Below are 12,478 nucleotides of genomic sequence, written 5' to 3' on the forward strand. Positions count from 1 at the left end.
TAAGAATAACACCACTCAGATAACAAATCTTCAGATTTTCTATATTTGAATATAAATTTGATGAAAACTAACATTGGAAAAAATAACTTAGAAATAATTTTTAAAAGATAAACAAGGTAATTTTCAAAATTAAGCATTTTGAAAAGTTGGAAGAGTAGAGACCACTTAAAAAATGTACTTTATTGGCATTTTCCCCCATCTATCTTCTCCATAGTAAAAGTTATAAAGTTAGAAAAGGATACAGATCATGATAACCATTGTATTGCTATGTTACAGGAGAAAGATATATGTCTGAGTTTTTTTGTTTTTTTGTTTTCTTTCTTTCTTTCTCCCAGTGTAACGGTTAAGGAAATATCACAAATGAGTTGTTTCCTCATAATTTCAGAAACCATAGTATGTCCATAGTGGACTAGTAAGAATAAAATTCACTACATAGTTGTAATTCAAGGTTATTATTTTTTTAAAAAAATAATCCTTTCTCTAGGTATTAACTATATCAACTAGAATTAGAGGAATTAAAAATATTTCTTATGTTTGCATCTACTGTGTCACTCTAAAAGTCTCATCTCATTGGAGGAATAATTACATCCTTCAGCAAACATGACATAAATCTACATGCTGTGGGACATGATTCTTGTCTGTTCTTTCTCCTAAAACATTTCAAAACCAAATTTCCACATTTCCTCCTCAATAAACATACCTCCCATTTTTTTTTCTGTAATAAAGAGATTTTCTGAATCTTCAAGTATTATGATGCATAAATAAAATCTGAATTCTCATTCATATATTAATGAGTTTAGCCACTTAGAACAGAACAGATGGCCACAGTATTTCTCTCTGTTATTATTCTTGTCCTCATTTGAGGTTCCATTTCAGGACTGATGGAAAACAAAAAAGAACAAGGTTGGTTTCAATCAAGCTGACTTCCTTCCTATCACTTTGCCTCTGTATCCTTTTAGTCCACTGGTTGCCATAAGATATTGTCCAGAGACCCTATAATGCAAAATACTTAGAAATGTCTTTCCAAATATTGATCTGTATACGTACCAAGTAGCTCATTTGCATGACCCGATTTCTGGACAAAAGGGCATTAAGGAGAGATGGAATGTGGGTCTTTCCATCCATTTCACTGTCAGACATCCCAGAATTCTTTGCACCAGCGGCAGTGGCTTCATTGCCAAAACTTGCTGACCACAGAACCACAGATATTGCCCAGCAACATTTTTATAATGTAATACAGTAATCAAAGTATCCCTGAATCATTGCCTTGACTTTGTAAACATTGTGAAATTTTTGGATAGCACAAAAAGTCATTGAAACTATAATTTCTCCTTTTCTAGCTAATTTTTATCCATGCACTGCTATGTTCCATGACTGTTTTTCTAGTTTAATGCTCAAATACACCCTCCATCCATTATTAATATACAGATTTTTTATATTTCACTTCACACAGATGGACTACTCAGCTTCTCTGTCATAAAAGCTTTCAATTTTCCTTTTTTAAAGCCCCACGCCAGACTTTCTTGTGATTAACAAATCACTGCTAATAGATACAACAATGTCAGCATTCACAGAACCTGCTTCAAGATCGCCTCTTCTGCCAATACCAGATTCCACCTTTCCAACTGAATCCTAACTCCTTATCTGGTTTAGCAGTAATATTCCCAGGAACAGAATAGGTCAGGGAAGGAAATTATATCCCCAACTACTGTAAGTAGTAGTTGGCATTTTCCAAGAGTGGGAGGAGGTATTTAGAGCTCTGGGTTTGCACTTAAACTCCTAGTCTCCAAACAGCAGACAACTGTACACAGAGTCGGAAGCCTTCAAGTTTTACTCTAGAGTTAAGCAATATTTTCTAGCTCACCCCATAACCCCAGGGGGATTAAGCCTTTTCTAAGCCATAATGGTTATTCGCTCACTTACTGATTGTTTCTAGTGCGAGTATAATCTTCTTTCAAGCACTCAGCTTCCCACTTTGACTGCTTAGATCGGGCGCCCAGGCAGGGATCTTCAGCTCTCCTCCCTCCTCCCAGCCGGGAATCCCTGTCTTCTATCTATGCACTTTTGTCAAGCACAAAAAGCAACTCCATAGCGTCTGTGTGGTCTTTCACATTAGCCAAAGTACTGAATTAGAAGGAGAAAGAAAACTAACCTCCCCACTGTCCAAGCAGAGGAGGCAGGGCTTCTGTGGGAGGAGAAGCCAGAGGGTAATCACTTCCTGTGCTCCTCCCACCTCCCCTGACAGATGCTGGAGCTGAGGATTTCCACTGAGGCAGTACAGTAAGGTTAGGCCCCTCTCCACCTCATCCTTTGCCCACTGCCTGCTGAGAGCCGATTTTGTCCACTGATTACCTATGTGCAGCTGAGTGACAGCATCAGTGCAGTGGAGCTAAGATGGTGAGGACCTCAAGGTGGGAGAAATGAGGAAAGAGAGAAAGGAAGTAGTCATCATTTGCTGAGAATGCCTCGCTCCCTGTGAGGTGCTTTCAGCTCAGGATACATGTCCAATCTCTGAAACTCCAAACACAGTGTCTGCCATCATCCCCAAACCATTATGAACACTTTCTAAGTAACTGGAAAGAGAACTATCCAGTTATTTCTTAGTGCTGACAAATTTTTTTAATACCACTGAATCAGAGGTGTTGTTGTCTTAGGAACATTAAGCCTAATTGGTAAATTTTCTTCTCTGTAAAAGTTCCACCATCTCTCCCTAACCCTATCTGTTTCTGCAAAAGTAGAACAGAAAGGTAGATTTATTCACTTGAATTAAATAAACAATAAAACTTGGAAACTGGATAGAGGAACAACATATAGCCACAGATATAGAATATATTATATAAGAAAATTTTATATAACAACAAAACAACAAAATCTGATGGGACAGAGACCTAAAAAAGGAAGCACCCAATATTCATTTTAAAATAAGAGTTTATGAAAGAGTTTTAATTGAAAGATGCTAGTTGCGTATGGGTTGAATTAAAAGGATTCTTTATACTCATTAGGAATGGAATATATAAAAGGAAGTTTTGAAAGGGAAAAGGAACACATGATTTAGTTAATTGTACAAATTAGCCTCAACTACAGTTTTTTTTTCCTAATTAGAGACATCAAAATAAAGGTTAAAGATTGCATGTGAATATTTCCAAAAATTTTTTCCTATTATTTATTCAATGCTTCAATAAGTGATAAATTGTAGATCTGAATTTATTAAAGCAAATGTTAATGAAGAATATATAATATACGAAAAGGGACAAAGACCTTCTTACTCTCTTCTTCATAGTGGTCAGTGTTCAACTCCTATCTTCTTATTCTTCCTAGCTTTAATTCCTTCTTCTCCACCACCTTCCTTCTCTAAGCCTGTAAAATTGCTCAGTATTCCTTGTCCTAAAAGATGACTTCCTCACATCTACTTTCCCCTAAAGACACTCATTTTTTCTTTCATCTCTTTACTTTCAAACTTGAAAGAGTGGTCCATACTCACCACACATAGTCCCTTTCTCTTCACTTCTTTATTTTATATAATGATTTTTTTTCATTATAGCTGGTTTACAGTGTTCTGTCAGTTTTCTACTGTACAGCATGGTGGCCCAGTTACACATACATGTATACATTCTTTTTTCTCACATTATCATGCTCCATCATAAGTGATTAGATAAAATTCCCAGTGCTACACAGCAGGATCTCATTGCTTATCCATTCCAAAGGCAAGAGTCTGCATCTATTAACCCTAAGTTCCCAATGCATCCCGCTCCCTCCCCCTCCCCCTTAGCAACCAGGAGTCTATTCTCCAAGTCCATGATGTTCTTTTCTGTGGAAAGCTTCAGTTGTGCTGTATATTAGATTCCAGATGTAAGTGATATCATATGGTTTTTGTCTTTCTCTTTCTGACTTACTTCACTCAGTATGAGAGTCTCTAGTTCAATCCCATCATTAATAAGTTCACAAATAACAAATGCTGGAGGGGGTGTGGAGAAAAGGGAACCCTCCTGCACTGTTGGTTGGAGTGTAAGCTGGTACAACCACTACAGAGAACAGTATGGAGGTACCTTAGAAAACTATACATAGAACTACTATATGACCCAGAAATCCCACTCTTGGGCATATATCTGAACAAAACTTTCCTTGAAAAAGACACATGCACCTACATGTTCATTGCAGCTCTATTCACAATAGCCAAGACATGGAAACAACCTAAATGTCCAACAGATGATTGGATTAGGAAGATGTGGTGTATATATACACAATGGAATACTTCTCTTCACTTTTAAACCAACCACAATCAGGTTGCAATTTTCTGTAATTGCATTCTTGATAGTCACCAATGGACTCCTAGTTATCAAATTATCTAGCAGCCCCTTTTAGAGCTAATTGGATGAATCAGTCTCAAATGTAATTTATGATTGACAGGATGCCAAAACAGATGCAAATATTACTTCTTTCAGTGGGCAAATCTGTATCAAATATTTTCAGAAACATCTTTACTGTTATTTTCACTATTATAGCTGTTGAATGGTGTTGCCACCAGTTGAATAGAGTCTTAGTCATTGACGAGGATTGTGAAGGGAAATATTGTGCTAAGAAGATATTTGCTGAGTTCATAGTGTCTGTGGAAATTTCCAGTTGGAAGAACCCGGTTGGCCACTTGGATAGATGGGTCTATATCTTAGAAGAGAGATAAAGGCAGGACATATGGATTGAATTAGATTTGTAGCAGTGGTTGAAATCACAAAAAAGAAAATGTAGAGACAGAAGAGATGAGTCCTATAGAATTGCTACATTTAAAGAAAGGGCCATAGAAAAGAACCCAATGAAGGAGGTGGAACAGGAGTGCTCACAGGCGTAGGAGGAGAGCCAGAATGCAGTCAAGGGAAAACAAGTTGTAGATGGTGTCAAATACCAATGAAAGGTTAAGTAAGGAAGTGAAATGCACACTTTCACTGTATTTGACATTTTAGAAGTCATCAAGGACTTCTGGACTTCAAAAATTAGTGAAGGTGGAAATAAGATTAGAGTAAATTAATGAATACATTGGTAGTAAGGTTAAGAGAGGGCTTATTCTCCCTTAGGAAAGCTTGAATGAAAAGGGAAAGACAAAAAAATTTATTAAGATCGTAGATTTCATGTTAAGTGTTCTTAGCACAGGAGAAAGAGAAGAGAAAGAGAGAGTGTGCTAGTGAAAAGACAAAAAATACAGGGCAAGAATACTGGGAAAGTAATAGTTCCCCCTCTTCCCTTGTGTAAAGGTATTAAGTGTGTTTATTGTTCAAGAAGGAGCAGTAAAGAAAGTGAAAATGGAGATACCGGAGGGTGAAGGGGAATAATTCATGAAGCAAGAAAGTAAGAACAAAGTGCTTTTGGAGAAAAATTGAATGTTTCTCTTTTAAAATATATGTGATATATATATTTATAGAAGAAAAATCTGGAAGGATATATTTCAAATATTAAAAGTTCTTTTCACTGGATGATGGAATTATACATGATCTGTGTGTTCTCTGTATACTTGGGAGTTCTTTTTGAAGTAAGAATGAATTTCTTTTATAAAATTATTAAAAAAAGGAAAATGTGATTGCTTCAGAGATCCATAAAATTGCCATAGAAAAGACTCATTAAAGTCTACTTTGCGGAAAAGTGACTGGGTCAGGGCTTTACCCTTCCTTTATTATGTTTCTGGAGGAATAAAAGCTTGTTTTTCTAAAAAATGTAGAGATTCATGCTATGGTTATTACTTTTGTCCCTTGTGGCAAGTGTCATAGGATGGTGAAGTGGATGTTTTCTTTATTGCATTTAATATGCTCCTTTCCTCTTGACTTTCCCTTATAATATTAAGCCTTCAGTTCTTTGACATCATTTTGGTCCCATGTCCCTTGTTTTTTTTTTAAGATCCACAATGTCAGCACATCTACCAAGATCATTCCTGTGGGAGCCAAAGAAACAGTGAAAAAAGAAAATACAAAATAAGAGAGGAGGAGCTTCTCCCCAAAGACTTGGAATAAAAGCTTGAGAGTTTCCCCATTTAGGACATAATCCTGGACAGAACGTTTAATTAGAAAGTAATCACCTTACCAAGTAAAAGGACAATTTGCAGATTTTTAATTTCTCTTATATACAGAGGAAATCAACTTTCTGAAGGGAAAATGTCATCATTACAGAAAATCGTTTGCAGAAGGGCTTAGGTTTGGCATTTTTCAGAAACTATTTTTTCCTTTCTTAAAGACATTCACAGTTGTGTTCTCCTCCCACCAACTGTGATGTTATGACAAAACAAAATAGCCACAGGATGCAATTTTTTTTAGTTTTGTGTGGCTAGGCTTGGGCAAACATAACATATGGTAATCAAACTCAGTTCTAAAGGTATATTGCTGGGTGAAAAAAGAGATGAAAGCATAACAAATATGCATTTTAAACCACGTTTTAAGTCATTTGCATATGTCCAGATTTTTAGTAATTTTTTAATTTTAAGGCTAAGTCTAATTGGGAACATAGATATTCCAGTTACTTACTAATTGAATACTAAAGTAGCAGTGATGCACAATAAAATTTTTACTATAGCCTTATGGTCCCTCCTTAATGCTGCTTTCCTACCTTTAGAGTGGCTCTTGGTCTATAAGAGAGTAACCTGAAGAGCTTGAAAACTTCTTATAAGAATTTTATATTTTCCAAAGATGAGAATTCTCCAACATAAATATCCATTAAGATTACTCAATCTTACATCCTTGTGAATGACTTTTTCTCAAGTACACAAATTATTAGATATGCAGCTTCTTATATACCTTGTCCAATATTTTATCATAAAAAAATTAAGTATATGGTGTAGTTGAAAGAATTTTAGTGAGCACCTGTATACTTACTACCTAGATTCTACCACTAACATTTTTTTTCTCATGTGGCTGAACCCGCAGCATATAGAAGTTCCTAGGCCAGGGACTGAATCTGAACAGCAGCTGTGACTTACACAGAAGCTGTGGCAACACTGGATCCTTTAACCCACTGTGCCGGGCTAGGGATCAAACTTACTTCTCTGAAGCAACTGGAGCCGCTGCAATCAGATTCTTTTCTTCTTTTTTGTCTTTCTGTCTTTTCTTGAGCCGTTCCCAGGGCATTTGGAGGTTTCCAGGCTAGGGGTCCAATCGGAGCTGTAGTCACTGGCCTATGCCACTGCCACAGCAATACCAGATCTGACCCGCGTCTGCAACCTACACCACAGCTCATGGCAACACTGGATCTTTAACCCACTGAGCAAGGACAGGGATTGAACCTGCAACCTCATGGTTCCTAGTTGGATTCGTTAATCACTGTGCCATGAAGGGAACTCCTGCAATTAGATTCTTAACTCACTGTACCACAGAGGGAATTCCTCTACCACTAACATTTTACTATACTTGCTTTTTGCATATCTGTCCATCTATCTTCTGTAATATATTTTTAAAGCATAGTACATATAGTTCATACTATCACATTTTTATACATTCTTTCTTCCAAGGTTTACTTAATTTAAAACTCAGACAAGCAAAGTCATTGCTTTATTCAGCTTCCAAAATAAGAGTACTAAAAGTTTAGGATCTGTTACCCTATAGCAAATTGTTATATTCATTTGAAAAGCAAATCAGTGAACTACATTTCTAGTGTTATGTGCTAGTGATAGGTCCTATCACTAGGATTAGGAAAGAGGATTTCTGATCAAAGGGCTGGGATTTTTATAGTTCTCAGGCAAAAGCAAGTGATCAAACAACTCAATTTTTTGAGACAAATCCAGGGTGTGATAGGCAGTTCCAGTTGATATTAATCATCATGTCCTCAATTTCATATCCTTTGATCGTCAGTGTTTACTGCAAATAACTTCTCTTTAATGGAGGCTAGATAGTAAGTATTTACCTCTGACACATTCAACAAAAGTAGAAGACTCAGGTAGAGTTAGCTAATGGCGTCTCAGAGGGGTTACATATGTTCCAAGGAACAGTATAGTAGTTGGGTGGCTTATTGAGATTAAGCAGGCAGAAAACAAAAATTAAACTTGATATTTCAGTTACGTCAGATTTAGCAATGTTCCACATTACTTTGAGTACAATAAGCAAACTCTTCTTAACCCTCCCTCACTCCCCAAACCAAACCAAACCACAAAGAAAACAAACAAACAAACAAACAAAAAATGATGCCCTTCTTAACTGGAAAATTCTGAGCCCAACTCTTTCATCTGAAAGGTTCTCATCTCTACAAAAATCATTTTCTCATTTCCTCTGGATTTGGCTCTTGAAGCTGTAAATGCAGTGGTATAGCCTGCAATGACCAATATACACAAATTGTTTCCTGCCTGCTGAAGACAATAATGATTGAAAAATGATATGTATTTTAATCTACAAGATTTCTTGGCATTATGTGGTATTGGTGCTATTTTCAAGGCAAGGTGAAACTAAAAGCACTCCCATTTGGCAATTTTACCTGTCATCACTGGAACAGCAGGGCCGGAGAGGTTGCTGGTATAATTCAGGTAAGGGGCCTGAGAGTACTGACATTATGTTGGATCCTCGAATGGCAAATGAACACTGTTATCACATAAAAGTCTCCCCCCCAAAAAATAATAAAAGGGTAATCTATGTATTTTATATTTTCATATTTGAGAAAAAAAAGTAATCTATTTAAAACTAAAACCATTACTTGACATTCTGCTTCTGATCCTTATTGACATGTGTTCTTGTTTTTATATACATTGGCCTTACTAGATGGGGACTAGAGCCTTGTCACTCCAATCTCAAACACAGCTGTGCTTAGCAATGACCTCTCCAGTGGCTCCTTTCCTTTTTTACTGGCAGTTGGTGCACCTGGCATAGCACACCTGCCACTGACTTCCTTTATAACAACTGCTCTGGATGTGATGATTTTATGTCCTTGTGGAAGAAAAGAGCAATCTTTTCACTTTAACACAAAAGAAAGAAAAAGCTAGCTTCTTCTATAAGCATTGTTTCATATGAATTATGCCTCTATTTTTATACATTGCTTTGATGGTTAGACGGTTCTTGAGTAAAATCTGTCTATGAAATTTTGTTTCTGACAAGAATTAACCCCAAGTTTATGCTTCAGTCATAAAACCTATGCAGAGAGGTATAACCCATTACTCTCACTTCTGGGTTCTCCCCTGTGGCCTTGATAGCCTCAGGAATCCTAACCCAACACCTCAATTCTTATCATTTCTCCATCAGTCTCCTGATGGCTTCTTTTGTTCATCCCTTTTGCAATGGCTTATAGGTTCACTGATGACAACACTATGGATAAGACATGGAATCCTTGGAAGGTGCGCAGGTCTGGGATTCCTATTCATCTTTTTCATGGATAAGGGCTTCTGGCCAACTCCTTGTTGAGAGAGCTCATCTAAGCCATAGGATGTACAAGGGGCCAAGAAAAATCTAGTTTACAGACAGCTCATTGATACACTGGACACGTGACAATCAGTTAAAAGATTAAAACAGCAGAAGACAATGTAGACAAGCACATATACTACTTTTGGACAAGCATCAACTAACACCTTGCTTGATATAGAAAGTATTACTGCTAATGAGGGGAAGAGTAAAGTGGCTTAAAATGAAAGGCAACCTTTAAAAGCTTTATTTATATAAAGTACTATCACTGACCATCTGAGATAAAATATTCTGAATCCATGGCACAAGCTAACAGGTTTGTTGTCTAGAAATTGTGTATTTGAGTTATGATGTAATTTTTGTTTTAATTTGAGAAGATGAAAGGTAGAGTGTATGACCATGTCAGATGTTCAAGTACTGGATGAGTTTGTTTAGACAAAATTGTATTAATTTAGAACAATGGTTGCTTCATGTTCATGGTGATCACCCCTTTAGCACCAGGGACACTAGATTCAGTCAATACAGTTATGTGTTACTGTCACAAAAATAGTAACAGGTAGTGGATAGCACCTGAAACTTTTAGGAAATATGACATACATTACTGGAAAAACTAAGCACAAATGCATATGAATACACATGGGATTTTTGGCACTTTGTTGATTTTTATAGGAAATTCATATGACTTAATCAGCTAAGAAAGAAATGGACTTCAAAAAATAAACTAAAAAAATAAATAAATAAACTATAAAACCTCCCTTATTTGTTAATAAGATAAGGGATAGAGAGAGCTTGTCAAATACGGTAAATTGATTTTTCCTTGGCATAAGTATGGACTATTTAATTTTATTCTTATACTACTTTAAACATATGCTTTTCAATAAAAGTATATTACTAAAATTTTATTTTTAATACATTCTATAGATCCAAAACATCTATTTTTTTTCCATAAAAGAGATTCGAGTGCCATGTATAAGGTGATAATGGGACAGATTTTGCCATATTTTTGGTCTACTTTACTACTATATTACAAGCTTCTGAACATCAGGGGCTGTGTTATTCACTCATCTTCTATGTATTTTTGATCATCTACTATGGAGGTGCTGAAATCTGGGACTCTAGAGCTACAAGGGAGGTATGGTCCGCTGCTCTCAGAAAGCTCGATGCCTACTGGGGAAGAGAGGTAATTATGCAAGTAATTATAAACATGCAAGGAATCTATGACAGAGGAGTCTGGAGATATGAAGGGGCCATGGGACTTCACTTTGTGTCAAGGTCAGAGGATGCCCTGAGGAGACACTGGGATCTGAATGATGAGGCGAAGCCTTGCAGGTAGAGGAGAGGGACTGGTCTGTGTGAGGGCTTGGGGAGTTGGCATACACAAGTGTGATACAGAGGGAAGACCAAAGGTAGGAGACGGCAGGGCCTTCTAACATTGGAAAGGAGGGTGGTGTAGCTAGAGCAAAGTTGGGTTCGGGAGGGTGATCTCAGATGACTCTACAGAGGAAGGTGGAATCTTGAAAATTGCATCTTTATAGTAAGTGCAATGTGGAGCCATAGAGGTTTTTGTTTTTGTTTTGAGAACATGGCGTACAGAAATTCTCAGCCAGGGATCAAACGCATGCCATACTGAAACCTGAGCCATGGTGTGAACAATACTGGATCCTTAACCCACTGTGCTACAAGGGAACACCCTATGCAGGGTTTTAAGCAGGTGAGTGACACTATCATGTCTGTGCTTTAAGAAGCCCACTCTGGCTTAAGTGTGGGAAACAGATTGTAGGAAAGAAGAATGGAGGCAAGGAAAGTAAATGGAAGCCACTGAAGTGGTCAGTCTGTATTAGCCATGGAGCCTATTAAAACTGGCATGTGGACGGGTTGAGGGCTGACCACATATCAGTTTTATGATGACATGTTTAATTAATCAATTTCTGTGCTATAAGACTACCTTTTCACCACTGGCTATTATAAGTGATAAAAGTATCTGTATTTGCTGTAGTCGGGAATTAAATTAGCAGTGAATGGACCTACCAAACCTCCCCCACATTCTAGGCACTCAATTTAGTAATATGTAAAATTATTTTAAGAAAAATATAATGAAACAAAAACTCTTGATAGATAGATATAGATAGCCAGAGAGAAAGTGAGAGAATGTATTTTGACTAATATAGATAAACATTTTGCATTTAGTGAAGGATATTTTTATACCCTGTAAAGTTCCAAAGCAACATCTAAACTTTTCTTGTTTCTTGCTTGTTGACGAAAACAAAGGGAGTCTGTTTAAAAAAATACAATGTGAAATTGTTCAGCACTGCAGAACATCTAAAAGGATTTATTGTGATTTTTGGGCATCAAAAACAGGAATCCTTTATGCAAACCTAAGAGCTGGATTGTTCAGGGAGTATAAAATATTGAAAAGGAATGTATTTACTCATCGCTTCCATTGCATTTCACTTGTTTTTAACTTGTCACAGAATAAAACTTTACAATGGGAGAAAGCTGGAGTAAGGTGAGGTAGAGTAAGGTAGATTCAATCACAATATTTATCTTCTTATTCAAAGTTTCTTTAGGGATTCTTGCTACTTAATGAGATACTCCTTTGTTATTAATTTTAAAAATAATTATCTTACATGCAAACTATTCAAGGATATTCAGCTATATGTAAGCAAATGTCAGAGCTGCAGAACAGACTTCTTTCTACCAAACCACAGCATCCTGGTGGGTACAGATCACTACTGGTAGTCTTCTTCCATCAATTCTAATATTTGCATTTTTCTTTTTTTCCTCTTTAGGAATCAAATCCCAAATTTTAGATGCTTCTATTACAGAGGTTGTCACAAAGTTTTAAAGAGACATTGAGAAAGACTTGAGCAATACAGAGCAGAGAAATTTCAGTGATGAAGAGTACAAAGCTCATATCAACTTGAGAGTACTGGAAGGGTCCCTTTGAAGACTCTTGAAACTCTGATTAATACCCAAAGTGAAAACTATATTGATAACATAGTACTGAGAAATGGAAGGATGACTGCAGCTTGATTACTTTAAATACATCTTTGGAAATAGATATGACTTTAATAAAAAGTCTTTTTTTTTTTTCTTTAGGGCTGCACCAGTGGCATATGGAAGTTCCC

At 36.6% G+C, this 12,478-nt stretch overlaps 1 protein-coding gene across 30 annotated transcripts in view; it reads right to left on the reverse strand.

Annotated features, from left to right (window-relative positions):
- Positions 1-12,478, reverse strand: part of PEX5L (peroxisomal biogenesis factor 5 like) — a 782,439-nt gene that overhangs the window by 195,138 nt on the left and 574,823 nt on the right. For 6 of the 30 annotated variants that reach the window (XM_021071221.2, XM_021071220.2, XM_021071217.2 and 3 more), the window contains exons 1-2: positions 1,924-2,064; positions 1,048-1,187 (exon numbers count right to left, since the gene is read on the reverse strand). The exons of 12 other annotated variants lie outside the window; for them this stretch is intronic. In XM_021071221.2, the coding sequence (XP_020926880.1) occupies positions 1,048-1,140 (93 nt within the window). In that variant the 5' untranslated portion in view covers positions 1,141-1,187; positions 1,924-2,064. Of the gene's footprint in view, positions 1-700; positions 879-1,047; positions 1,188-1,923; positions 2,141-12,478 lie in introns of those variants that run through there. 12 more of the 30 variants (XM_084990389.1, XM_084990393.1, XM_021071214.2 and 9 more) reach the window with 12 other exon arrangements.

The sequence above is a fragment of the Sus scrofa genome, chromosome 13, assembly GCF_054392235.1.
Source record: "Sus scrofa isolate SSC_HxYL_T2T_F1_AM1 chromosome 13, Sscrofa_HxYL_maternal_Yorkshire_Landrace_v2.0, whole genome shotgun sequence".
Classification (NCBI taxonomy): Eukaryota; Metazoa; Chordata; class Mammalia; order Artiodactyla; family Suidae; genus Sus; species Sus scrofa.